Source organism: Dermacentor albipictus, chromosome 1 (assembly GCF_038994185.2).
Source record: "Dermacentor albipictus isolate Rhodes 1998 colony chromosome 1, USDA_Dalb.pri_finalv2, whole genome shotgun sequence".
Taxonomy (NCBI): domain Eukaryota; kingdom Metazoa; phylum Arthropoda; class Arachnida; order Ixodida; family Ixodidae; genus Dermacentor; species Dermacentor albipictus.
Genome location: NC_091821.1, coordinates 232,730,905 through 232,757,280, shown reverse-complemented (window position 1 = coordinate 232,757,280; position 26,376 = coordinate 232,730,905). Strand labels below are relative to the sequence as shown.

Here is a 26,376-nt window from a genome sequence, read left to right as displayed (position 1 = left end):
TACTATAGAATGTAACATAGCAGGCTATCATTTTGGAATATAAGTACAGGATAGACAACATAAGAAATATATACCAGCCATTTTTTCTGATGTGGAACACTCAAATTTTTATATCTAAGCCCCTGTCATTTTCCCAGGTAGACTGCATGGCTAGGCAGATGTCAGCAAAAAGAAATTCAACTTCACCAATTACCTAATATTTACCTTATTACATGATCATCATCATCAGCAGCAGCAGCAGCAGTAGCAGCAGCAGCCTATCTTATGTCCATTTCAGAATGAAGGCCTCTCCCGGCAATTTCCAATTACCCCTGTGCTGCGCCAACCGATTCCAACTAGCATCCGTGAATTTCCTAATTTCATTGTCCCATCTAGTCTCCTGCAGTCTTTGACTGCGCTTCTCTTGTCTTGGGACCCATTCTATAACTCTAATGGTCCACCAGTTATCTAACCTACATATTACATGACCTGCCCGGCTCCATTTTTTCCTCTTAATGGCAATAAAAATATCAGCTATACCCGTTTAAAGCATAATTACATATGTGCCAATTAATTTTTTTTATTATTCACTTTGGGAGACATGTAGAAACTGCGAAATTCAAGTAGAGCAGTACTGAAGTCATGTCTGTTATGCAGAAATCTTAAATCTAGTATACCAACTTTATATCAGCTCCTAAAATTTGCTGAAAAATGCATTGACGTTTCAGTTAAAGGGACTGATGACCGATTTTTTAGGGCTTAGTTTTTTGTAGCGCAATGCAAACCTCACCCTCAGTAGTGTTTACATCTGTAGCGGTTAGTTCCAAAAGTGCGTGGATATTTAGTAAGTAGAATTTTTCGATATGAGCAGCCCTGAAAAGTAAAAGTCCTTCCTTCAAAGATGCTGAGAAGTGAGAGCAATGTCGATAGCCTGCTTTGCAAATTGTGTAAGCCACCCTTTGTTCTGCTTTCACAGGAGTGAGTGTAACTGTGGTTAAACACCTACATTCTGACCATTTCAACCACTTTTGAAGATAAAAAGCTGGTGCAATAAGTTCGCGTTGTTGTACAGACATTTCTTACATTTGTACCGCATTTTTCTCCAAGTACACGCCTACATCATGGCTGGCTAGCCCCTGTCGTCATCATTCTGTTGATAGACGGGCCAAGGCAACTAGTCGAAAATGAAGGCAGCGCCACTTTTCTGCTCACTACAAACTAAGGCTTACCTGCACACTGTAAGTCAAGAAAAACTTATAATAATAAAAAGTATACTGCATTTCAATAATAAAAAGACCAGGAACTGCATACATTAGTAGAAGGTCACGTGGTGGAGCTCTTATGCAGGTTCATATTTTTGCAGCGTGAGGTGCTAAAAGTCATTTTTCGCAACTTTTAGTGATTAATTCAAAATATAAATCCACGTGTAATGAGAAAAGCATGGCTCGTTTTAGCAACTACGATAGAGAATCATTCCATCAGCGGGGTTATCTCGGTTCATGTTCTGAGCGGTTGTCTGTCCCTTTAAGATTGTAGTGAACTACTAGGGAACCGCTTCTGTGAAATTGTGAACTGGATTGCCAATTCATTTTTCACAGCACACTTCAAAGGGCCCCTCACCAGGTCTGGCCATTTTGAACTGACAAGCGCAAAGCATACAATGCGCGCTAACGATCGTATTTGAATTTGAAGAATTGCATCACTATGCACCGCAGAAAGGTCTGAAATTTCAATCCGAACGCCATTTTCCCTTTTCCTCTCGACACCACGTTCCAAGCTGGACGGTGACGTAGTCACATCCCTGCACCTACATAGTCATGCCCACAGTGTGACACTGCTCATGTTAACACGTGACTTTGAGAATTATTCAAGGCAAAATCTGTTATTTGTGAGATCTGTTGATTGAATTGACGAATTCAAGTTTAGAGAAATAATAAAACAAACAAACGGAATGTCTGCATGTTTTTTGTTTTACTTCACACTGAAGCAGTTCTTCCGCTTCGTCTGCTTGTTTCCACAGTCATGCAGTTACGTGCACGGGTACCGAAACTATGCCATTTTCTACCGTGTTCCAGCGGTGTGATCATGCTCTGCGATCCACTTGCTCTGCCTCAGTATTCATGAAGCACTGAATTATACCACTAGTCATGTGTCCATGTGCACAGGACGCAAAATCGTGCGCTGTGCGAAACAAGACATCACAACAGCTCGCGCGCAATGCTGTCAGAGAAACTGCACAGCGCCAGAAGAGGCGGGGAAAAGAACAAGAAAAAAACAAAAAAAAACGGCAAGGAGAGAAAAAACAAGTGAAGGTGGGGCCGGTGACATATGTGTCACGCAATTCTCGAGCTCCAGTATGGGAGAACACACGGAGGGGGTTTTGCTTGTGGAGACTAGACAGGGCAAGTGGAGAGTGTTTCTTCGCAGTGGTGCTTGCCTCCTGAAATCATGGGTTCGCGGCACTGAAATATTTCTATCTCGGCTATTAATGAGCCAATTTGAAAAATTTTTCCGGCAGAATGCTTCCTAGAGGACACAACTTCCAGCGTATAACCACAATTTGCTATGGGGCCTGGTGTGGGGCCCTTTAAAAATGCATATCCCTAGGGTAGTGCATGTCCTACGATTTCCACTAAGTAGACGCGACTTCACTACTGCTCATCTTATATTTTGCAACTGCAACATGTTGTCAAAGGACATCAATTAAAAAGATAAATAGCACATTCACGGTAATTAATAAAAATATTTCGACATTTTCATGGTGCTAATGTCTCCTTGGCTGCATACCCTCACTGTGAGCAAGAAAGGAGACCAAGATATAATAGGCTTTAAAGAAAGCATTCCACATTACAAAAAATAGCAGGTAATGCCTAGTACAGTTGTGTTCTTAACTACTTGTTGCTCAATGTAGGTTATGAACTTCCAAGTAAAAAGAAAATTTGACCACTGCACTGTAAAAATAAGAAATTTCCTTTTCAGTTACATAACCCCGATGATAATGCAAGAATATTAAAGGTGCTAAAAAGCAAAATTAGGTCAGCCTAGATAGGTAGCATACCTTTCAGGCTTAATGATATACTAATTTTGCGAGTGGAATGATGTGATCAGGTACAGCTGTTGGCCCATTTTCAGCACTATTAGTTATGACACAATGGTAGTGTGCAAGTGGGTTGGCAAGATCATAAAAAGTCTGCAAGAGGAGATGCTTTCATATGTGCAACACATCCTCTAAATCCCTGTGTCCACAAAGCAAAACTGTCCATAACAACACCTTCCAAACTTCTACTATGTATAACACACATGCAAAAATATACATGACATCATAAGTTTAGTGTAAAATTCTCAGCTTTACTGCAGGCTGTGTATTGTTCACTTATGAGCCTGCAGTTTCGCTGCGTAATGCAACTTACACGAGCAATTTTTATGCACGATTTATGCACTCAACGTAATGTTTGCAGTTGAGAAACACTATCTAGATTCAACCAAGCACACAGGTATTATTCTAATTTATTGTGAGATGTGTATGTGTGTGCATGTAACTGCAATGTTGGTACACCCTTATCAAGTCAATTGCATCTCGTTGCTTTTGTTCCAAAGCGCTCTGGAGCTTTAATAGCTCTTGCTGATGTAATCTGCAAATAAACAGTGTGCTCCCTTTTTGCTTTCAAACCAAAACGAATGAAAAATTGGCTTCAAAGAATAGTGCACAGTTTCAAGAGCAAGGCCACACATGAAAAGTAAACATTAATTAAAAAAATTACTGCCCCTAGAAAACTATAGATTCTATAGAAAACTATGATTCCACTATAGATTACATGCCTTGAAATTAGAGCCACATGAAGGATGCCACTCATGCCACAGCAACTTTGGTAAACTTCCACTTGCCCTATAAGTATGAACAACACATTCAGTGTTACATTGCTATGTATAAATGGTTTTCTTGCTTAAATCCCTAGCGCATTTCTATTCAGATGACACTCGGGGAGGGACTTTGGCAGTGGTTTTTATCCCATACCATGTTTATTGGCAGAACATGGCAGGTTACGCAAATAAAGATAAGCACACAGCGTAGTCTGCAGGTAGATAGCCAGACGCGCACTTTCACTAACACTGATCGTATTATCTCCACCAAGTCAATTCATCCTCAATCCAATATTCTTCATCCTCAATATAATAAATATTAAAAAAGTGAGAAAAGAAAGAGAAATACCACGCAAACTCACTATACTGTGTAATGTGTAGTGTATTGAGTGTAGTGAAAGCAGCTAATTTTATTACTTTTCAACAAAGTAGGAAAGTATTTCCAGCAGTCATAGTGCCTTAAAAAGCTTACCAACAAGTGCCAACTTCAAATGACATCTGTGCTTACATTTACACAAGCAAGTGGTTCATGTACAATAAGCATTTATACCTGTCTGCACTGCCTCACTTGGATCCACCTACTTACAAGATGACTAACTCTCAACAGCTCTGTGAAACCTGAAACTTACACAGAAATAAGTGGTAAGGGTGACAGCAAGAATGGTTAACAAGTACAGCACACTGCTGGCATGAATACGTTGCTTGGATAGCCTTTTGTTGCTAAGTTGAAACCAACGGATCAGTTTTATTGTTCAAGGCTGCTGAAGTGGTGAGCAATATATATGGGTTCTCTCATAACAGCACTTATGGCTGACTATATTTCCAATTTTTTCCTATTACTCTCTAAATGACATGAAGTACCAAAATCCAACACTAACACAGTTAAGCAAACTCCAACGGAGACAGAACATGCAAGTACAAAGATGCAATATCGGTCCTATTGTTATCCCCCCTTTCCCTATTATTTGAAAGACAGCCCAAGGCTTCACCTTTGGCAAGTTCCATTCGCTTTGCAGCTTCCTTGCTGGTTGGTGGACTCTTGGTAGTTTTGGCTGCCCTCTGATGGGTATGCTTTGTCAATGCTGTACTATGCTCAGTCCTCTCAGCATGGCTCTGTGATACAGGAGCGGCCTCCTGTGAGGAAGTTCTTTTGTTTTCAGCACTTTCATTCACAGCAGTGGATGTGGGAGCCTTCACTTTGCTTTCATTTGAGCTTTCTGCCTCCTCCTCTTCAGTACTATCACTCTGAGAGCTTTCAGAGTCTCTGTGACGATATAGGATGACCTCCTCACGTCGGCCACGCTCACGGTCACGTTTCCGTTCTTCAGCATACCTGTGCAGACCCATAACCACATGATATTGCATACAGTTGTCACAATCAGTTAACACCGCAAGCTTAACGTATGCCTCAGAGTGACATCTGGGGCTGTTCAGGATGTTAAAGTGAAGGTTTCTAGAATTTATTTATTTATTAATACAAAAATAGTGCATCCTGTCAGGGCCTACCACCACCAACTTTGGTCACTTCAGGTCTATAATACACATTAAAACATTAAAATAAATATAATACACATGCACAAATTTCTGAATTTTACTCCCTATGAAAGACAGCTGGTCAAGCCAGGTATCAAAACTGCTTACACTCTTGATGTCTTAGCTACTTAAAGCAACAGAATCTGCACAATTGAGTTACACAATGAACCTATCACCAATGTGTTCCTTATGGGGGAAAAAAAAGGGAGAGTAGCAATGAGAAACTCCTGCAGTGGTTGGATAATAAACCAGATGCTAAAGTTCCACATGCAGAAAGAAACAAAAAACAACACACTAAATGTAATCTTCCCTCCATTAAAAATAGCAAAGTGACTTCTTTCTGTAATGTGGAAAGTTCGGCAAGTTGGTGATTAATCATTATACCTTGGTGATGAAGCAGTGCACTGACAAGGCAAAGACACACAAGAAAAGTGAAAAACACGACACACAGCGAGTGTCATGTTTTCTTGTATGTCTTTGCCTTGTTCTTGTCAGTGCGCTGCTTCACCACCAAGGTATGATGACTTCTTTCTGTGCAACTGACATCCAATGAAGTTCTAGGCACTACATTGTAATTACATTATTTTTGACATTATGAGTAAAGGTGTAATAAATAAAATGCACAGCACATGTATCAGTTTAAAATGACGCATAATTGATGTTTCCCTAATGAGGTCCCAAAATGAAAGTTTGACTCGTGATGTAGATTTTACTCACACTGAAGAGATGTGGAATATTATAGGCGAAGCCATTTGTAACACTCATAGGGTATGCATTCACCGATAATAAGTGACAGGTAAAGAATTCAGAAACAAACAATCCTCGAAGAAAAGTTGCAAACATGTACCAGCAAGTCACCTCATCTAAAGTTTTCCTACCCTCTCTTCTCTTTACTATTTATGTCCCCACCTTTGCCTTGCTCAGGCATTGCCTGAACCCTGGGATAGCCATTGTGTCTGTAAAATAATTAGTTCCGTTTTTGTGGCACGCCTCTCAAGCTGCGCACAAGGAGGTGCTCAGAGTGCTAGGTGAGATGAAACAGCCCCTTCTAATCCTTGCATTCAAAGTCAAATCTTAAAGGCACATTTCCTTTCACCTTCAAAAGTGCATTCGTACCGCACATCACTTAATCTAATTCATTAGTAAAAAGATTTTTCGAGCGCTTAGTGGACAAGCGGAAGGAAGGCAAAAGGAAGCAACTGGACAGAAGGAACACTGGAGTGTTCTTTTGTGTCGCTGCTTTGTTTCGCTTTCCTCTTCCCTTTTCCACTAAGTGCTGGAAAAATCGTTTTAATAATGTTACAGTTGCAACTAGCCCAACTTTTCATTACGTAGTATCTAATTTAGTTTCACTGTGACCAGCAGATATCAGCTGTGAAATGGGCTGAGCATGTTTACCTGTTCTCAAGAATTAAGAATGATTCTCATAAAATATTACACAGTAGTGTAGAGAATCATTCCAGCACATATGGGCATTGAACCGAGTGTTACAACTACTACTACATCTATACCTCCTTCTGCAATCTACCATTGTAAGCTAGGAAATGGGTTGGACATGTCCATCCACGACTGAGCAGAACGATGCAAAGAAAAAGGCTTCAACACAGCAGGTGTAAGGCCACATATGAAAATAAATAAAAATCTTCATCATCAGAGCTGTATTCCACTATGGTAAAAGAATATGACTGCCAGTGGGCACATATTTCAGGAGGTGTTTCATTACTGACAGGTTTGCGGCTGCATGTGGTGCCATTACTTGAGGTTCCAGAACAGTGTGGACTGCATCCTGCAACGTGTTCTTCTCAAGATCACATGAGAGCTTCAAAGCATATCGCTGAGTTGGGGGCTCATAACTGCTGTTTGCCACAGTTTTTAAATTTCTCTCTATATCTGTTCATGTTATTAAAAATACCGTAGGTGAGCTTTCTTTAGCTACTGATTGTAACATTAGGAGGTAGTAATTAGTAAAGATGTTATATGGCATGTAATTGCATTTCTTGCAGCAGAACTTGCCAGCATTGTGTTTTCATTACTGTAAGATCGCCTTCAGCTTTGGCCAAATGTGTTTCCTGGAGTTCATTACATTGGAGTTTTATATTCTCTGCATATTTAATGTCTCCCTTAATTCAACAATTCTTTCACAACACTGCTGTTTCTAGTATTCAGATAAATGTCAGTTTCTATAATACTAAGTTATCACATCCACCAACTATTTGCAGTAACTTCTTTCAAAAAGTTGGAAGTCAGAACAGATACAATTGTACGCTGACTGAACCATGTTCGGCACATACTTTTGCTACTGAGGCAAAGTCAGCATTTTCAAAATGTCCAGTTTACTATTTCACGAGGCTCTGAAGCTCATTTCACTGGTTTCTCCCATCCCACTGATTTCGCCATGATTATTAAATACCTTATTCCCTGTCTATACGAGAGCAGCTTGGGTGAACATTGTCTTTTTCTAGAACTGCAAAATACAGTGTCACTTCCTGGTTTTTGCATATTGCAGACATTGTGGGGCTAGTGCGCACTACACACATATACAAAATTAAAAATCACTTTTAAATATACAATACTCATGTTTCCTTATAGAAGTGCCAGGTAGCTTGTGAACACTTGCCGGAGATCCCTCTCCCTTGTGGCTGAGTCACGCGAGTCCACACTCCTTTCTCTTGAGTCTGTGCTCCTCTCACGTGACCATCTATCCCAAGGGAAGTAGTCCCACTGCTTTGGCCCGTCCTGGGAGTCGGATGTCTTTTCACCAGTAGCGTCCTCTTGCAGAGGGCTCTCATCTCCCAGTAGCAGGCAGTCTGGATCTCTGGGTGCTTTACGTTCCAGTGCTTGCTCTCCTTGATCAGCCATTATCAGAGATCCAAACAGTGCACAGGAGACCCTTCAACAGTTCAGACAACTCTGAAAAGAAATAACAAATTAGCTGCTCTGAATTTTGTGTGTGTGTGTGTGTAAACTTGATGAGCAATAACGGTAAAAGAGCTGAAGCGAGGTACGGGCAGTCTACCGCAACAAGGTTGTATGGAATAATAACCATAGAAAGTCAATCTAGATCCAGCTTTTCATTATTTTTCAACCGTGACATTTGTTGTGCTCGATTGCCTCTTCGCGGATTTCACCAAGAACCTCTAATTTATTGTGTAAAGACTCAAATTCCGCGTGAAGATGACCCGCGCACAGACGCCTAAGTGTAAAAAGAATCGCGTCTAATAATAATAATAATAATAATAATAATGATAATAAAGGCCATGCGCACTACGGTATGCTCCACTGCCGCAAATGGCTCCATAATAATAATAATAATAATAAACGAGTCCGCTGGGCCGCTTTCACTAGCCTCGCGGCAGACAGCCGACCGACTAAATGGCGCCTTCATATGCGTCTGGCATCAGCATCAATAGTATAAAGTCCGGCGTGACCAAAATAAATCCATAAACAACTTAGCTTACGTACACAAACGAAATTTTGGCTCGTCGCAAGAGCTTATGCACTGTAGAAATTATAACAAGAGGATTAAAAAAGGCACTGATTACTACATTTTACACCGCGTAGTTACACGACTTCAGCGAATTGGCGCGCATTAATGCAACCATACATGACCGAATCGAGCGTTTCAGGCGCTCGCGCAAAACAGGGGTGGGTTAGTTCTAGCAACAAAGGTATTACAGAATGATTTGAAGTGAACGTTACCTCACATGTCCAAATAAAGTTCGCGCTGACCTCCGCTACATAGAAGAACAATACTGAAACTGAATTGCGGCAGTACGCCGCGTTCAAGTATAGTGTGATAGTCGGAACCAAAGAAACCTCCAGACAGTGCACAAAACGACAACAGCCGAGAGCATGCCACAGAATTCGAGAATTTTGTACACTGCTGTTCGCGCCCTCTACTGACCTAGCCGACAAGCGACATAGCCAGCCGCGGTCAGCCGTGTCGGCGCCTTGGCGCCGTGTGCTCTTCGTGGGGTGTTCTGCTGCGCGTTGTTGTGTTGTGTTGACGCTTCGACATCGCCAGAAAGCGTTCAAGGCGAGTTCGATACCGCACATTATAATTGTTCTTTGATACTGACCTTTTGAATCTTTCCTAGCTTATGTATGTGTGGTGGTCCTATATTTTGCCATGAAATGTACCATCATTGATTGTTCAGATTGTTTAAAGGGCTTGCTGGCGAGCCAACGGATTTAAAAATATTTTGCCGTTCGCTATGTGTTAATTTTCCGCAATCGCTTGTGAAGTATACGTGGTGCCCACAGCTGAGCCGGTCGACCCAAATCACCAGACTTTTGTAGCATGCTTCTTATGCATGGTGTTACAACCAAACTCAGGTCCGCTTGGATTCGTCGACATATATATAGTGTAAAGAGGTCGATGCATGCACCATCCCAGTTGAAATTTCACGTTTGCTGCTGCTGAACAATTAAGTCCGTGCTTTGGTGCGTCCAGTGCAGTTCGACCTGCCCATTCGAATAGCAGTGCTCCCGAATGCCGAGTATTCCACACTTCAGACTTTCAGGACGGTCTGTTTATTATGACGCGTATATTTATATCGCTTTTTTGTGAAACCCCTTGTTTTCGTATCGGTTATATTTTATGTACGTTATTGTGTTGAAATATAGTTCCAAGGATAGATGTAGAAACTGGCAAAGGGCAAAGCAGCCGTGGACACTGGGGACCCTTTTTTTTTTTTTTTTAAGCAAAGCTTTCTTTGCTCTTCATTGTGGGCGCTGTCTGCTGCTTGTTCAGCTCGCATGTGGCACTGAGTATATAACCATTCTTGGCCAATCTCTCAGAATGGATATGTGCCTCTGGCCAGGTACTGTACCTGAATAGACAAGCAGAACAAGGGGCAAGAATTGAAGAAGTCGGCAACAAAAGCAGCCAAGTGTGGAGAAAGAAGTAAATGGAACAAACTGGGGCTACAGCCTGCATTGAGTTTGACAAGCGTTGAGCTACAGTGAAGTGCACAAAAACTCTGCTTCAGAGAAGTAAAGCAGTTCACAACATAAGCATCTGAATTTGGACAAAGAATTTAGGTGATCAAAATAGCACCAATGTGTGCATTGAGCGGGGAATGTTAGGCTGGGGAATGTTTGGCTACACAAAAGTGAAGAGGAAACATTTCAGCAAATACCAGATAAAATTTTGCTTATCACCGATTCCCGCATATGCAGGTTTTTTATTTTTATTTTTGCTTGGCCAAAAGATGTGGCTTTATATCACTTTTATAAGCTTAGCATAATTGGCCTGCTTTACTATCATCAATCCTTCTGCCTTTTTTTTCCTTCCTTTACTATCATCAATATGTATGTGATGTTTATATATAAATGGTTTGTGTAAGTGTTCAGATGGGGTTGGTGTTCTAATTGTATTACTCTGTTGCTACTAATTAGCACAATGGAAAGAAAGAACTGGTGCCGGTTCTGCTAAAGCCAACTGAAATCTTTAGTTGAGCTAACAAACTGTTACACCTGGTCACTTACTATCGTAAAAGTGCCCTTGCTGCATTTGATTACTTTTTAAAAACCTGAGGCCCTACTCCATTCTTGTCAAAAAGGTTGAATTTGAAGCCTGTGCCAAATGTTTTTCAGGCCAAGAAACTGGTAGCATGCATCTGGGGTAATTTCAGTGTCATGTGGCAGCATAAGCCATTAGTTGCAGCACAACTGAAGATTTTTTGACAGTATACAGCAGGGGGCCTAAATTTATGCTGCCTTGGCAGTGTCCTTGCCACTACCTATCAGTCTGGGCCAAGTGCATTGAAAGTGCAGTTGGTGGCATGTTGAGCACTCACTGGTGGCCCTTGATATGCTTATTTGTCATGGCCAAGCTACATTAGGTTAGTAACTCTTTATGTCATTTCCCATGATCAATAAGTCTTTTTGGTGTAGCTCAAGGAAAAAAATAAAGGCTTTAATAATTTGAAGAGCTATTCACTTTAATACCACTATTTCTTGTCTGTGTGCAGGATTGTAGCTCTTGGCTCAGATTGAGCCGAGGTTGCATATTGGGGATTAATTTAATGACATGGTTCCATCAGAAAAAGAACTTGCACCTTCAGCCATCTCTTGGATTTAAATAAGTTTTCGTTGGTGAATTCATTTTATATCGGATATCAAGACACACTTTTGCCGTGCACTTAGTGGTCAAATACTTTTTTCTTTCAGTGTTTCTTTTCATGGAGTGAACACATTTTTTTGCTTTGTTATAGGGTATTCATGCAAATGGATGTGAGCAGAGTGAGCCCAGAATGGAGAAAAAGAGTTCGTTCTGAATACATGCGGCTCAGGCAAATAAAACGCTTCAAGAGGCATGATGAAGTCATGGTACGTATCATATGTTATGTTAGGGATAGTTGTGTGTATAAGAAAATGAACACAGGAAAAGAGGATGTTGCCTTGTTTATTCCTGTGTTATTCCTTTTATATGCGCAACTCTTGCTAACAGAGCCTTGCACCAACTCACTCAGCGAGAAGTTCTACAGTATCATATTATGCAGTGAAAGTTCTTGCCAGCATATTTGCATGCTAGGGATAAGCAAGCATGCCTAAAATGTTGCGTTCAGAAAACATAGTTTGACGCATGTTCACAATTTACATTGCATAACCATGAATTAATCTCTGGCACATGTCTTGCATTGTTTTAGCTGGCTTTTACCACTTGAGTCATGCGTGATTTCCAGCACAAATTTTCTAGTCTGCTTTCACTACTGTAGCAACCTGTTACTAGCCCTGTCTTTCCTTTTGTTCTCGCTTCCTTTTTATGAGAAGCTTAAACTGACTTAGGATTTCATGCATTTATGTTTTGGCTCTACATGCATTTCTATCCAAAGGTCTGGTTAAGATTTAGATGTCTTGGCTTCAGTGGTGAGCTTAAGCACGTGTTAGTACTCGACCTAAGAATCTTGCAAATGCACGCAAAAGATGGCATTGTTACAATTCAGCATTTTTCTTGTAATCTGGCTAACTAGGTACCCGAGATACTGCAGATTTCCTTGGTGACTATAGAAGCCTTGCCCCAGTCAGTGTTATTAGAGGCTGCCACATGCTATGCAAGAACATTGGATGGATTAAAAAATTGTTTTAAAAATGTAATTCATACATTGTTACAGGAGCATTTCAAAATTTATTTTTTTTTCTTTTGGCATGAATTACTGCCCAACCAGACAAAGATGTCAAACCATCGATTTCATTTTACATGCATTTGTGTGATGCACATATTGCAAAAAAAAAATTAAAAGAATAAATAAATAAAAAAGGGGGGCCAGCTGGTCATTTTCATGAGTGGCGAATCTATTACGATCGGTATACATACTGTGTTTTGCGAACTGTATTCCGTGGAATATAGTAGTTTAAAAGTTGAAATTTTGCAGAACGTCATTTTAGATTTCTTTTGATGTTGGTCATTGACTTGCTTCATTTTCTAGCAACGCTTTTACCTGACCAGACGATATTCCGTCGAACTCTTGACTATGTTAGCACAGTGCACCTGTCCTGCAGTCCACTCATTTCACACTTCAACATCAACAGATGGCTATGACAAGGTTGCAGCGGCTCTCTAGTTCACCAGTGATAACAGCTGCATCTATACATCCATCAATTAGACGGCTTCTCCTGATGGTCTACCCAGTCTATTTTTATAGTGGGCTAATGGAAATGCATTTTATGCATTGATTTTGAGGCATGGTTTTTGTCAGCTCTGTGCACCGCACAGGTATAATATCTTTTGTACTTTTAATGTCACAATACAGGCCACATATTTGTAGCCGTGTTTTGTTTACCTTTGAGTCATCTTTACAGCCTGGCTTACCTTGGAACATCAAATTATGTTTCATGACAGAAATAGCATCTCCTTGCTCGGTTTCTCTGGTAGCAAATGGAAGAGTATCTAATATTATTTTCTTTCATTTCAGGCTGCATACATGACCAACAGGCGCTTCATTATTGAAACAGCAGCTCTATTGCAAAAGCAACAGACAGAGACCAAGGCCGTTCCCCTTTTTCCTACTGACATGCCAGTACACCTTCCTGTTATGAAAAAGGTATTGCAGCATTATGCTTTAGGAAAGTGCTTTATTTCTGGAAACACCTAAAAAAGTTCTTGCCTAGGTTTATTTGATGCTGGCAATTGCAAAGTGACAAATCTTTTTTTGTTTGTTTGTTCTTTTGTTTAAGTGTGAAGGGGAGTTGGCAGATGGAACCAAGCAGGTAGCACCAATGCGCATAATGTACGCTGTCAATCCTATCCCAACCATGTACACGTGGGCACCTACTCAACAGAATTTCATGGTATAGTATTTGTTTTTGTGGTCAAGTTTGTTCACAAAGGGACAGTTGCATTTCTTGGTGATGTGTTACTTTGGTAAGAGGCTTTCATTTTCCCATAAAGATATAATGCTGTTCAACAGGTGGAGGATGAGACTGTACTGCACAACATTCCCTACATGGGAGATGAGATTCTGGACCAGGACGGCACCTTTATTGAGGAACTGCTAAAGAACTATGATGGCAAGGTGCATGGGGACCGAGATGCGGGGTCAGTGAATGACGAACTTTTTCTTGAACTGGTTCATGCTCTCATGGCCTATGATGATGAACCAGGAAGCAGCAACCAAGGTGGGTTACAATGGCAGTCATGCTAAATGCTTACTTTGTCAGTGACTAAATGACTAACCAATTGCATGGAAGTATTTGGCCTGGGCATACACATGAAGGTTTGGCCTAAAGTGCACTTCATTGGTAAAAGCAGTGCAGAATGGGCATCCTAATTGATTCGCCTATATAAAGCCCTGGAAGCACACATTGCGCTCAGGCAATGTCCAAAGCATCATCCATTAGTCAGCAGGTAACTGTGGCTGCCAAGAAAATGAGTTTTTTCAAAAGTAGGACTAAACTTGAAGTGTTTGTTTAAATATGGCAGTGCGTAGGTACCAATTCTTCTACATTGTGATGATGATTGGTTGTTGCAATTGTTTTCTTAAATACCTTATAGTTTATGCTTTTTTCTTAATTTAATGAATTTTCACACTACCATCAAATTGATGAGTTCGTCATCTGCTCTCATTTGGAACACTTCTTGTTTGGGACACATTTTATTGATATGGAGGTGCTTGCTTAACAGATACAGATATTGGCACACTCACTCGCTTTTCTTCGTGCTTGCCAATAAACTTCTTTTTTTTTGGCTCACCACCTCTTCTGGAAAAATGGCAGTTGTGCACACATTAAACATTTGCTGTGTTCTCTCATTTCGTTTTGTAAGAGAAAAGTAATGGGCTAAGAGCTTAAGCCGGTATTACAGTTCAGTGGCTGTCGACGAAATTTTGTCGTTGCTCTGGGTTTTTCACTTGTGTGCAAAACATACACTTGAAATTTTCAGTCAGCTTGTCTGATATCCTGTTGATGCTGCTGACAAGTTTTGCATACTTAACCAAAAAGGAAAAGCAAAATATTTTGTTAATGGGTGCTTTCCTGTCTTTTTAGTCTTATGTAACAACAGATGCATTGAACACGCCCAAGTGTTCTCTTGTTTCCATGGCAGTGCTCAAGAGCTCTATTATTTCAAATTCTGGAAGACCAGCACTCAGACGAAGATGAAGAGTGACACACACATTGCACTGACTAGCAACTGTATGAGTTTGAACTATGCTACACCAACCGGCCCAAGTTCCTACCCTACTGAGGCTCTGTTATGTTGTTAGCAACAGCAGCACCATACATAACAGGTGAACTCTACATAGATCTTATAGCAATTGAGTGAACAAAGAGCTTGTTCATTTTCACATAGAGTCATATATATATTATACTTAACACATAACAGCACACCAAAGATTGTTCTTGTTTGTGTGCCTTTGTAAAGCAGTCTTTACCAGTTCCGATTATATCTCTGCAACAGTTTTCATTGCACCTTTGAGTAATATGATTTATACTTCCGTCACTCGGCAAATTTAATGTCATTTGCAATTAATGACATTTACTCATAATGCCATTTGTTTGCTGTCACATGGTAAAATGTAATGACATTAGTTGGAAATGACATTTCCGAACGAATGAGTTTGCCAAACTCATTCGCATTCGTTTTGGAACCAAATGTGTATCTTTGACACTAGGAGCCTACCGGTCAGCTTCGCAAACAGTACATGCTTTTTCATTGCTAAACAAAAAATAACTATTGTTCTGTCAATTTGTATTGCCTAATTATTTAATGACATTTAAGTGTATCTTGGTGCATAATTACAGAAAGCTACTTTTGCTCCAGTGACTTGACGGCTGTCTTTGGCTTTGGGTGTGGCATTCGTGTTTGTTCGCACTGGATCATTGGCCACGGCCACTTCGATTGACTTTACATAAATGCACGCGCCAACAATGTGGATATTAGGAGCCTGCATGCACATCAGAACGGCAATGACATGCAACGTCCATTCTCATTCCTCTTCAGAATGAAAACAGATAGGATGCGCCCGTCGTGCATTCCACCATGTTGCTTGCCTAATCTTCGGCTTGGCGTGACTCAACTTGGTTGGCAGTGTCGACGTGTTAGTAATCCAAAAGCACGGTGTGTAAGGGAGGATCACAGATTCGAACAGAATTTAGCATATTGGAAAATAATTATTGTAGAAAAGTGGCTGTGATGCTATTTTTGCCTCTCTTTTCTTTTTTTTACTATTGTCACTGTAATCGTGTTCAAATGACATTAGTTTTCGCTGTGTGACAGCGCGTGGTTATAATAACATTAACCGCAACAAATGTAATACATTGGAAATGACATTAGACTTGCCATGTGACGGGTATTAGGTAGGGCAGGTACCTGTTTAACAAAGTTTACGCACAAATAATTTTATCACAGCTTGATTTGCTAAAAGAAGTAATACATATGCATATTTAAAATAATGCCAAATGTGTTATGCAACATAACCAACTCTGTGCTATGCAGCAAAAGCCATTGGGTCCTGTAAGCCAAACAGGAATTTGAGCCAGAGAGAAAGCTGATCCATTGTTTGGCACTAATCTTCCTGGTTGCAAGACTAGTGCGGATGAATCCTGATCTGATTAGAAGTACACAGTGGACAAAATAAGTTCTTTTCCCAAGGCGCATGGCTAGTTCTGCGCCCTACTTCTCTTTGCTGCTTGCACATGTTTCTTGGTAATGCAAATGTTGTCTACATTCAATTGGATTGAATACGCATGTATGGCCTCTCTTGCAAAGCAATTGCAAAGAATGCATCAGAGAGAACCCAGTGTAGTACACCTGGTTCATTCCAAGCATTCTTTGCAATTACTGTGGTAATGGTAAACTCTAGGCGAAGATTAGGTGCACTGCTCGACTCTGCTAGCACGTGGTTGTTACCTTAATGCATCTGCTCCACATAGATGCACAATAATTCACCGGTGCCCTTGAGGCAGAAGTAGAGCATGCTATTGGCAAACCATAATGCAGCAAGTCTATCTTGTGCCAGAAGAAAGCAGTGCTGTAGCTTATTTATTTCTGTAGATTCAAACCATATTCTTAACTTTCATTGCCATTGTTATCAATCATTTCTTTGATTTCACGCAGGGTGGTAAGTGTTCCTTTTCCTCGGCCGCATTGTGCAGTAAAAATAATGTATAGAAACACAGCAGCAACAGATGGTCCACATTGTTAGCTGGAAGCACTGCCTTGAAAGATATTCTGTATTTATCTTCTTGCTGATATTTTTTACAAACAAGCAAATGACTGATTTTTCAGACCTGCTAGATGACCACGTGGCAATACCACTTTCTCTATGGAAACCTCTTTTAGAAAAACCTAAAGCGAAGGAATGATTGACACAAAGAAGATGACACAACACAAGTGCTCATCTCACAACTGATTTGTACTGTCCACACAGAAAAAATATATTCAGCTTAGACCACTTTATAATATAACCGCCTAAAGTATAAAACCAGCTATAAAACGACCTTTTCTGACTCAAGTTTACCCTCCCACAAAACTCCATTTGTATGCATACTGCTCATAGTGCAGACGCGAGACAAAACACTGGTTATAATGCGGCTTCTGTGGGAAAATCCTTCAGACTAGTGCGGCAGCAAGCATGCTTCTCAAGTAGGTGCACCGCTGATGGGAGGGGAATGAAATGAGGGTACTGCAAAGGAGGAGACATCGAGCAAATGAACGAACAAGGAATGAAAACAAATGCGGCAATGGCAGCGCGATGCAGGTGTGCAGGGGTTGCTTAGTGAACGGAAAAACCTTTCCTTGAGTGCTGTCAGTTTAAGCAGTATTGTGCAAACTAAGTTGGGAGCCTATAGGCTTTATGTCCACATGCGAGCTTTCACCATTACTACCAATACGCGCACATAGAAACTTGATAGGTGTTCACAGTACTTGGTTGTCGCAGCTGATCGCCCAAGAAATCAAACTCTGCTTCACACATGCTGTGGTAAGTTCAACCTGTGTGTGCAATAACATGCCTAATCTCTATTTCATCGTCTATCGATATGAACATATTAAGAATGAGCTTCCCGTGACGGCATGCTGCACAGCACCCCTACTGCCTAGGCCTAACCAGCATGCCTTGTCAAGAGCTGGCGACCAAATGGTCACCATCACAGTGACTCGTATGGCAGCAATTTGATTCGCTGTCGCCATGTTTTTGACATCGCACGCATACGAATCAGTCCTAGAAATGAAATGAGACACTGTACGGCATCCAAAATTTCGGCTGCCTTTCTATATCAATTCTGCGGAGTTGATGGCAACGCTAGGGAAATTTATAATTATCAAACACGTCTTTGAATAATCAAGCGGATATTAGCGACTCTGGTGACTTACGCTATAAGCTATCTTTGCTGTATACAGATACATTGCACATGTCTGATAATGATCAATGAAGTTTAATTCTCTATCACGAAGTAACAAGTTTCTGTGCTCCAGGCTTTTCTGGAATGCGATACCAACTAGCCCACCTATGCATCCTATTCTATAGAACCATGGCAATCAAAATTTTGAACACCATACAGTGTGGTGCTCAGTTTTTCAACATAGTGGCATAGTGGTTTCGGCATTGTGCTGCTAAGTTCTAGGGTGCAAGATCAAATCCATGGGCACGAGGCTGCATTTTGATAAGGGCAAAATGTAAAAACACCCATGAACCCCAGGTTGTCCAATTTATTCCATAGTCCCCCACTACAGCATTGCATCGTTTCGGCATGTAAAACCTGTGGGGGTTCCACTCTGCATGTGGCTAGGGCTGAAGGCGATCTCCAGTCCGGCAGGTTAGGGGCCCGGCATCCAAGAGAGCGGGTCTCCCCTGGTGGCGCTGTTTTATACCTTTTTACCTTTGAGAGGGGAATGTCCGCCTCACTCGTCAGATACCTTCCCGCGAGTCAGGCAGGAAGGGTGAACGCCGCGTCGTGAGAGCGAGGGAGATCCGGGAGAGGGCGTAGTGCGCCGCTCCCGTGTCTGCGCCGGCTCTCAACGTGACCGCGACGACACGGAGAAAAATGGGCACGTGTGCTCCCCACAAAGCCTAGAATTTAAGTATTTTTAAAATTTTTTTTAGTGTGATCTGTGGCAACGATGTGTGAAATATGGTTGGCATAAACAAAGTTCTATGGATTATGGTTCGAACACATATTCAATTATGCAGTATACTTGCTCATTAGTCAGCCTGTTCCACTGTTTGACAGTTCGGATATAAAGAGTTAGCATATACGTTTATCTTAGTTTGGTGCTCTAGGATATTTTGACCATCGTGCCTCATAATCAAATCATGGTTTTGGCACATAAAGCCTCAGAATTTCATTATTTTGACCATGTTTTTTACATCTTTGCTGACTGTGCACTATATTGCAACTTTGATCGGCAGCTTTGTATGGAATGGTGCTTGTTAGGCTTAGCAGCTTAGAAAGAATGGTGCTGCAACTAATTTATCAGTAGATCTACCAATTTATTCTACATTTCAGTCATTCAGTGTTAATTTTTCAAAAATTCACTGATCATCACAATACTCTCTCATGCGAAATTAGAGCGCCGCTCTCTACGTGTTCTATTTTGTGACATATTGGCTGGCGCAGGCAGTCTGTCTCGTGCCACATGTTGCGAACGGAGCCATGTATGGCCTGACTGCCTCACTAATCTGGGACTCGCAAAAGCCAGCACATGGGTGTTGCGTTGGCACGATTCACAGTAGAAGCTGCTGCGAGACCTGACAGACGACTCGCGCTGCTCTCGCGCCATCTCGTAGCCATCTTTGTTGCACTAGACTTTTCTTCTAGTCTTTTCACCATATCCTTCTCCTCCGTTTTCTGTCTCATGGTTCCGCTGCACTCTCTTCCTTTGCTTTCCTCCTCGCATCTTTCATTTCCCGCTGATGCTTGCTGAGGAACGGCCACCTAACAGCTGTGCTCTAAAACCTACCTATTTTCAGCCTGTTTCAGAAAACTATGGCACAAGCTAGAACTTTTTCAAATTTAATTTTACGTGGCCATATTATTGATACCTTGTTCTCACAGTCAGTAGCACCTTAATAGGGTCCTGAACCACGCCTCATATTTGGTGAAAAAAAAACATTCTGTGGATAGCATATGCTGCGGTGAACTTCTGAGCCAAATTTTGCACATGGCAGTCGCAAGAGGAGCATGAAGTCACCTTTTTCTCAAACGCCCTTTTCAACAGAAGTCATCTCCTCACTCTTTATTGGGCTGCCACATTTCATCATATTGCAGATTCCCATTCGCTGCTGCTTTTGGCCAATAGCTTACAGCAATCAAAAAGGGTGTTTCAATCGGTGCGCTTCTTCCTACTGTTACTGTTTTTATTTATTGGCGCAGTTTAATAAACAGGCTGAAGGAAGTGAAAATCTGCGTTTCAAATTTCGATACCAAGTTGCGTACTTCCGGAAGTACGACTGTCATACCATTGCCAACTATAGCCTGCTAACGCTCGGCCATGCCCACTTGCGTAAGAATGAAACATTGGACACACTGCTTATCAGTGTGGTAGCCGTTGGGTACCATTATTTTTTATCAGATTTGAACACAGAACTAGCATCGACCCATGCACAACTTATGGTCAGACCAGACGTATGCTTGCCAGAGCATGCTCACTCTCTGCTGCTCCTGGCTAGACTGCTTCGCAGACTTTGCTTCATATTCCACTGATGACAGCACTCTAAATATGCAATTTGGATGTGGCTACTACCCATGAGTCTAGCTGGTGCAGGAAAGAGCGGCTCTACAACTAGTAGCATGGCCCGACTGATGCACGTGAGCACAAGTGCACACTCCAGCCCTGTCATGCACATAGTTCGCCTCTACAGTTGCACGTTGCTGTGTTTGTAGTGGGCTTCTTTGATTTTCCACTTCTGGCTACCTGTGGGCTGCCAGAGCCAGCCAAGAGCGCCTGGTGGTATCCCTTTTCACATCTCTCGCGTATATGTGGGGATATTACCTCTTTCTGCAATTAGTGAAGGCACTGCAGCTAGCCTGTGTTCGCTCTGTCTCTCTGTCATTTGCTTGAGTGCCAACTCGAAACCCTATATGTTTTATCTGTAGGCCATTGATGTTATAGGAATGCAGTAGTTGCGTAATGGCCACACACTTGTTGCTCTCATGATCGGCCAATACTCCCCGCAGAGGTGTCTGCGCCAGCAGGCGTTTGGTGTATTGCGACACCACGTACCCGAGCACATAAGGGTTGGCCCCTCCTGGGTTTAACTGTGCATGGCTTAGCCATGTCTGGGGAAAGGGGGATCCTAGGGGTTGAGCCGATGCCGAGTGTTTGGACCTTTAAGGCCCCTCGGTGAAGGCAGCACACCTCTTTGGGCCCGGCTTCACGTACACGGCACCCCTGGACTGACCCACCCGGGAAAAATCGGTAGTTCATCTTTTATTGTCTCTCTCTCCTTCAAACCTTCATCTTTCTCTCACTTTGCATCTTTTCTGTCGTCTCCTATCTTCCATTTACTTCCTTTCTCCGGGGCAGCAAGGATTAACTCTGTATGGCTATCCTACCTTGGGTACACCATATTTGGTTACAGTGACGGCGTATGACAGGCGTCATGCAGACTTCTATGCAAGCTCTGTTGCGTCCCCTCGTTGGGCTTCGTGGTGGACGGTCAGCGTTGTTGCCGAACATACACATTTTTTCTTTTGGCAGCGCAAGCTTCCGTTGTCTATGATCAGCATCTGAAAAGATGCCACACTGAAGCACCGTTCCAATTCTCCTTTCAGAGCAACGCTCCATCATTTCCCAACTGCTATGTAATCCACAGCGAAAACAACATGCCAGTATGAAAGCTCTCACCATTCCTGGTGGCCAAATGCCTGAAAGACAAAATTGGACAGACATACAAAACCTCGAAAATGTCTAGCTGGGAACTCCTCTTAGAACTAAATGACAAAGATCAAGCGCAGAAGCTCTTGGAACTTATCAGTATTGGCGACGTGACAGGGACAATTTCACCACACAGAACACTAAATACAAGCAGGGGTGTGATATCAGAGGAGGACTTTCCTCCCCTGAGCAATGAGGAACTGCTTGCGGGTTTCCAGGAACAAAATGTGACCAAAGTATAGAATTGTCATCTGCAGAAATGACCAAGAAGTCCCGACAAAGCATGTCATACTTGCCTTTGGAACAAGCGTTATGCCTACCTCGCTGGATGCAGGGTAAAAGTAAAAGATCAGACCGTATATCCTGAACCCCTGACTGTGCTTCAAATGCCAAAGGTTTGTGCATGCTTCACATGCATGCCGAGGCCAAACCACCGGTGCGAAATGCAGCTCGAATGGTCATCAATCTGACAACTGCACTTCTTCCCACATTGCATTAACTGCAAAGGAGACCATCCACCTTACTCACGGTCTTGCCCTTGCTGGAAAAAGGGGAAAGAAGTAATTGCACAAACTGTGAAAAAGAAATCTTGTTCTTTGAAGCCAGAAAGCGACTATCGTATCTTCTACGAAGAAGTTATGCCGATGTGATGCAGGTGGGGGCAGTGTCACAGAGGCCTCAGGAGTCCTCCGAGCCCACACACAGTGGTCCCGCAGTGACCCCTCCCGCTCCCGTGGTGAAAGCAGCCAGTGCTGTTTCATCCTCTTCGAAGGGCCTGTAGACACCAGTTCCGCAGGGCCCTAAAATCAACCGAACCCCAAGGCCTGAGACACATGTCTCGGTGCCCAATTCTTGGTCCTCCAGCGCCTCAAAGAGCGATGGAGGTCGACGCGAAAACCCTAGTGTTATCGACGCTGAAGGACAAGCACTCTCTTGAGCGTGGAAAGAGGAACAAAGTCCCAATAACCACGTTAAATAAGAAAGCAATAACATAAAGGTTATCGCTCCTTTGTTATCACCTTCTTTACATCTGTCACCTAACATCTTTCTTATCTCTTGCTCACTCGTAGTGCCATTTTTTACCTTTCAGTTCTAAAATGGCTTTTATTATCCACTGGAATTGCAGTGGACTCTTATGCAACTTAGGTGACATCAAGGGCATGTTAAGTAACTTCTCTCCTGTGGCATTTTGCTTACAGGAAACAAACCTAGGTGAAAAACATAAAAAATTTTTAACAGGCTCTACTGGCATACTGTGCAACCATACTCAGGTTAACCGGCTTTTGGGTGGTGTAGCAATTGTTCTGCAGGGCGGTACCGCAGCCAGAAAAGTTACCATTAACAGTCACGTAGAAGCTGTTGCTGTCACCGTTTTAGCACACAAAACCATCACCATTTATTCAATATACATTCCACCGCATTTGCATTTTACTGTAAGAGATCTAGAGTTAATTTTAAACAAGCTACCTGAACCTTTTTTAATAACGGGTGCTTTTAACGCCCATAACGCATTATAGGGCAGAAAAACAACTGACACCAGGGGAAAAACACTTGGAAGATTTTATTCTAACAAATGACATATGCCTTTGAAACACTGGTGCTGTAACCTATTGTTCCCCAAGCACAGGAGCTGTGAGCTGTCTACATCTGGCACTGTGCTCTCCATCTCTCATTGGCGATTTCCAATGGAGTGTTATCGATAATCCGTATGGTAGTGACCATGTGCCAGCTATTATGAAAAAAAAGCATCTGCTTTCTCTGCGATACGATTGAGATTACCTCGTTGGAAACACCATCTTGCACACTGGCCCCTATTCACTGAAAAGGCCAATGTGGATAACATGTCGGCTGAGCTAACGATGGACAAAATGAATGAAAAGATTATGGCCTGTATACTTGCTACAGCAGAACAAACAATCCCACAATCCTCTGACTTCTTAAGGAACAAATTTAAACCCTGGTGGACGAATTATTGTACCAGAACTAAAAAACTACAAAACAAAGTGTGAAGTATCTTTCGGCAATACCCTAATACAAGATAACCTCCTCTCTTTCAAAAAAGCGAAAGCCAGGCACACATGCAGGCAAGCTGAAAGACAGTCTTGGAAAAACTATCTGTCATCCATAAATAGCTCGATAACTTCCAAAAGAATGAGGGATCAGGTTCATAAATTTAGAGGTGACTACTCTCCTTACACAATCCCCATATTCTCACCTCCAGGTACACAAGCAAACTTAAAAGCACAAGCAGACATATCAGGGCAGCATTTCCATAACATATCAAGCGCAGTAAACTATTCTGCTGCATTTTAAAAGGATAAGCAATCGCCAGAAAAACTAAAGCTTCCGACCACAGGAAGCTCAGAGAGATCCTATCATCATCATCAGCCTGGTTACGCCCACTGCAGAGCAAAGGCCTCTCCCATACTTTTCCAACAACCCCGGTCAAGAGATCCGATAATGCCCCCTTAACACTCCTGGAAATCAACAGAGTACTCATTATTAGCAAAAAAAGAGCACCTTGTCCAGACAGAGTACATTACATAATGCTCGCTCACCTATCCCCTAAAGCAGTTGAGACCTTGCTGGTTTTTTTTTTTTTTTTTCAACATAATCTGGGAAATGGGAAAAATGCCAAATGAGTGGAAAAAAGCGATCATAATCCCTATCTTGAAAGCTGGAAAGCATCCTACAACAGCAACCAGCTACAGACCTATAGCACTCACAAGCTGTCTTGTCAAGTCTTGTGAAGCCATTATAAACATCAGATTGAGATATGTCCTTGAAACCGAGAACCTGCTGGATAGCCATCAGTGTGGGTACTAGAAAGGTTGCTCTACAACAGATCATCTAGTCTGGCTAGAACATGAGATACATGCAGCCTTTTCTACACAAGCAATACTGTCTCATGGTTTTCTTCGATCTAGAAAAGGCGTACGACACAATATGAAGTTTGGTATTTTAAGGGACTTAGCGGATTTAGGGATTCGTGGTAGAATGGTCAAATGTCTAGCCGATTTCATGTCCGGCCAAACATTCCTACTGTGTTTAGAAATGGTGCTGTCACGCATATTCATTCAGGAAAATGGTGTGCCACAGGGATGTGTATTAAGCACAACATTGTTTGTGTTGAAAACAAACTCGGTCAATAACATAATTCCATCCTATGTAATGCACTCATTATATAAATTGTGTGTCTTGCATTGAACTTGGCAACCTGCGAACGACAAATTCAAATTACAACAAACTTGCACAGTGGGCATCTGAAAACGGTTTTCACTTCTCAACTGGAAAAACTATTAGTGTTTTTTCACAAAAAATAGGCCTACAACACTACCGGTAAAAGTAGGACACAAGTTTCTAGGTGTTCTGTTTGATAAAACGTTTAACTTTCTCGCGCACATAAATAGTCTTAAAGTAAAGCGAACAATACACTTAACATCCTCAAAGTCCTGTTCTGGAAGTGTGGGGGCTCTGACCATAAATGCTCGCTACACATCTACCAAACTTTAGTATGTAGCATATTAGACTATGATAGCATCATATATGGTTCAGCCAGACAGTCTACATCAGACGGCTTCACTCAGTTCATATTTTGGACTATGACTGGCAAGTGGTGCTTACAGAACATCACCTGTCCAGAGTTAATACATTGACTGTAATGAGCCTCCTTTACAGCAGAGCAGAACGCTACGAACTTTTTCCTACGTACTCGGAATCCAGTCCTCACCACAACACATATGCTACAACATTGTCACACTGTGCAGCTCACGCTTACATTATGCAAATAAACTGAACATGATTAGGCCGCTTGTCTTGCGATACGAGGAATATTGTCAGGATTATGACATTCCTCGCGAAGATCTTCAGGTTGCCAGAAAGCCACAACGTTGGCTTCCGTGGTGCGATTTCACACCATTATGTGACTGAACACTAACACTTAAAGAAAAAAGACACCCCGCATGAACACATTATACAAGAATTTCATGCTGTTCATGAAAAATATAAAAATTACATGAAATTTTATACTGACGGCTCTAAAACAAAAGAACACGTGGGTGTGAGGGCTGTAACAGAAAATTTGCAAACAAGTATTCGATTACCGCAGCATGCCTCTGTCTACGCAGCCAAAGTATATGCAATGTGGATGGTAGTTCAAAAGATCATCGCTGACAAACATGAAAACAGAGTCATATACACAGATTCATTAAGCATACTCGAGGCTCTACACGTGAACTCCGAATGTGAACCCCTGTGAGGGGATATTTTAAACACATTAACGTCAAGCAAGAATGGCAGATCAATTAAATTTTTTGCTGGATACCAAGCTATGTTGAGATACTGGGTAATGAAGCAGCTGATAGATGCTCGTCAATGGCAGTATACAAAAACATAACAAACACACTTCCATATAGAGATAGTGTCAATGCAATTTGGAAGGTCTTGCCGTCAAAATGGCAACACGAATGGGACCATTGTTTAAGCAACAAACTACATCCTATTAAACATGTAATTGACGAGTGGAAGTCATGCAGTCACCAGCAACGGTTCTATGAGGTGATCTTGTGTCGACTTCTTATCGGACACACACATCTGACGCACAATTTTCTCCTTTGAAAGGAAAACCCACCAACTTGCGCAAAATGCCATGAACCTCTTGCAGTCATACATATCCTTATGAC

The 26,376-nt window shown here is 41.8% G+C and overlaps 2 protein-coding genes across 6 annotated transcripts in view; one reads left to right on the top strand and one right to left on the bottom strand.

The window, feature by feature from the left end:
- The window catches only part of ncm (pre-mRNA-splicing factor nucampholin), a 113,537-nt gene extending 104,311 nt beyond the window's left edge, over positions 1 to 9,226 (bottom strand). The window contains exons 1-3 of one of the 3 annotated variants that reach the window (XM_065425874.1): positions 9,073 to 9,226; positions 7,991 to 8,283; positions 4,830 to 5,173 (exon numbers count right to left, since the gene is read on the bottom strand). In XM_065425874.1, coding sequence (XP_065281946.1) covers positions 4,830 to 5,173; positions 7,991 to 8,232 — 586 coding nt within the window. In that variant the 5' untranslated portion in view covers positions 8,233 to 8,283; positions 9,073 to 9,226. Of the gene's footprint in view, positions 1 to 4,829; positions 5,174 to 7,990; positions 8,284 to 8,638; positions 8,765 to 8,835; positions 8,985 to 9,072 lie in introns of those variants that run through there. The other 2 variants (XM_065425875.1, XM_065425876.2) reach the window with 2 other exon arrangements.
- A 47-nt stretch (positions 9,227 to 9,273) lies between these two features.
- The window catches only part of E(z) (histone-lysine N-methyltransferase E(z)), a 57,919-nt gene continuing 40,816 nt past the window's right edge, over positions 9,274 to 26,376 (top strand). Inside the window, exons 1-5 of one of the 3 annotated variants that reach the window (XM_065425881.2) lie at positions 9,274 to 9,409; positions 11,592 to 11,706; positions 13,293 to 13,421; positions 13,555 to 13,668; positions 13,788 to 13,995. In XM_065425881.2, coding sequence (XP_065281953.1) covers positions 11,599 to 11,706; positions 13,293 to 13,421; positions 13,555 to 13,668; positions 13,788 to 13,995 — 559 coding nt within the window. In that variant the 5' untranslated portion in view covers positions 9,274 to 9,409; positions 11,592 to 11,598. Of the gene's footprint in view, positions 9,410 to 9,658; positions 9,709 to 9,850; positions 9,901 to 11,591; positions 11,707 to 13,292; positions 13,422 to 13,554; positions 13,669 to 13,787; positions 13,996 to 26,376 lie in introns of those variants that run through there. The other 2 variants (XM_065425880.1, XM_065425879.1) reach the window with 2 other exon arrangements.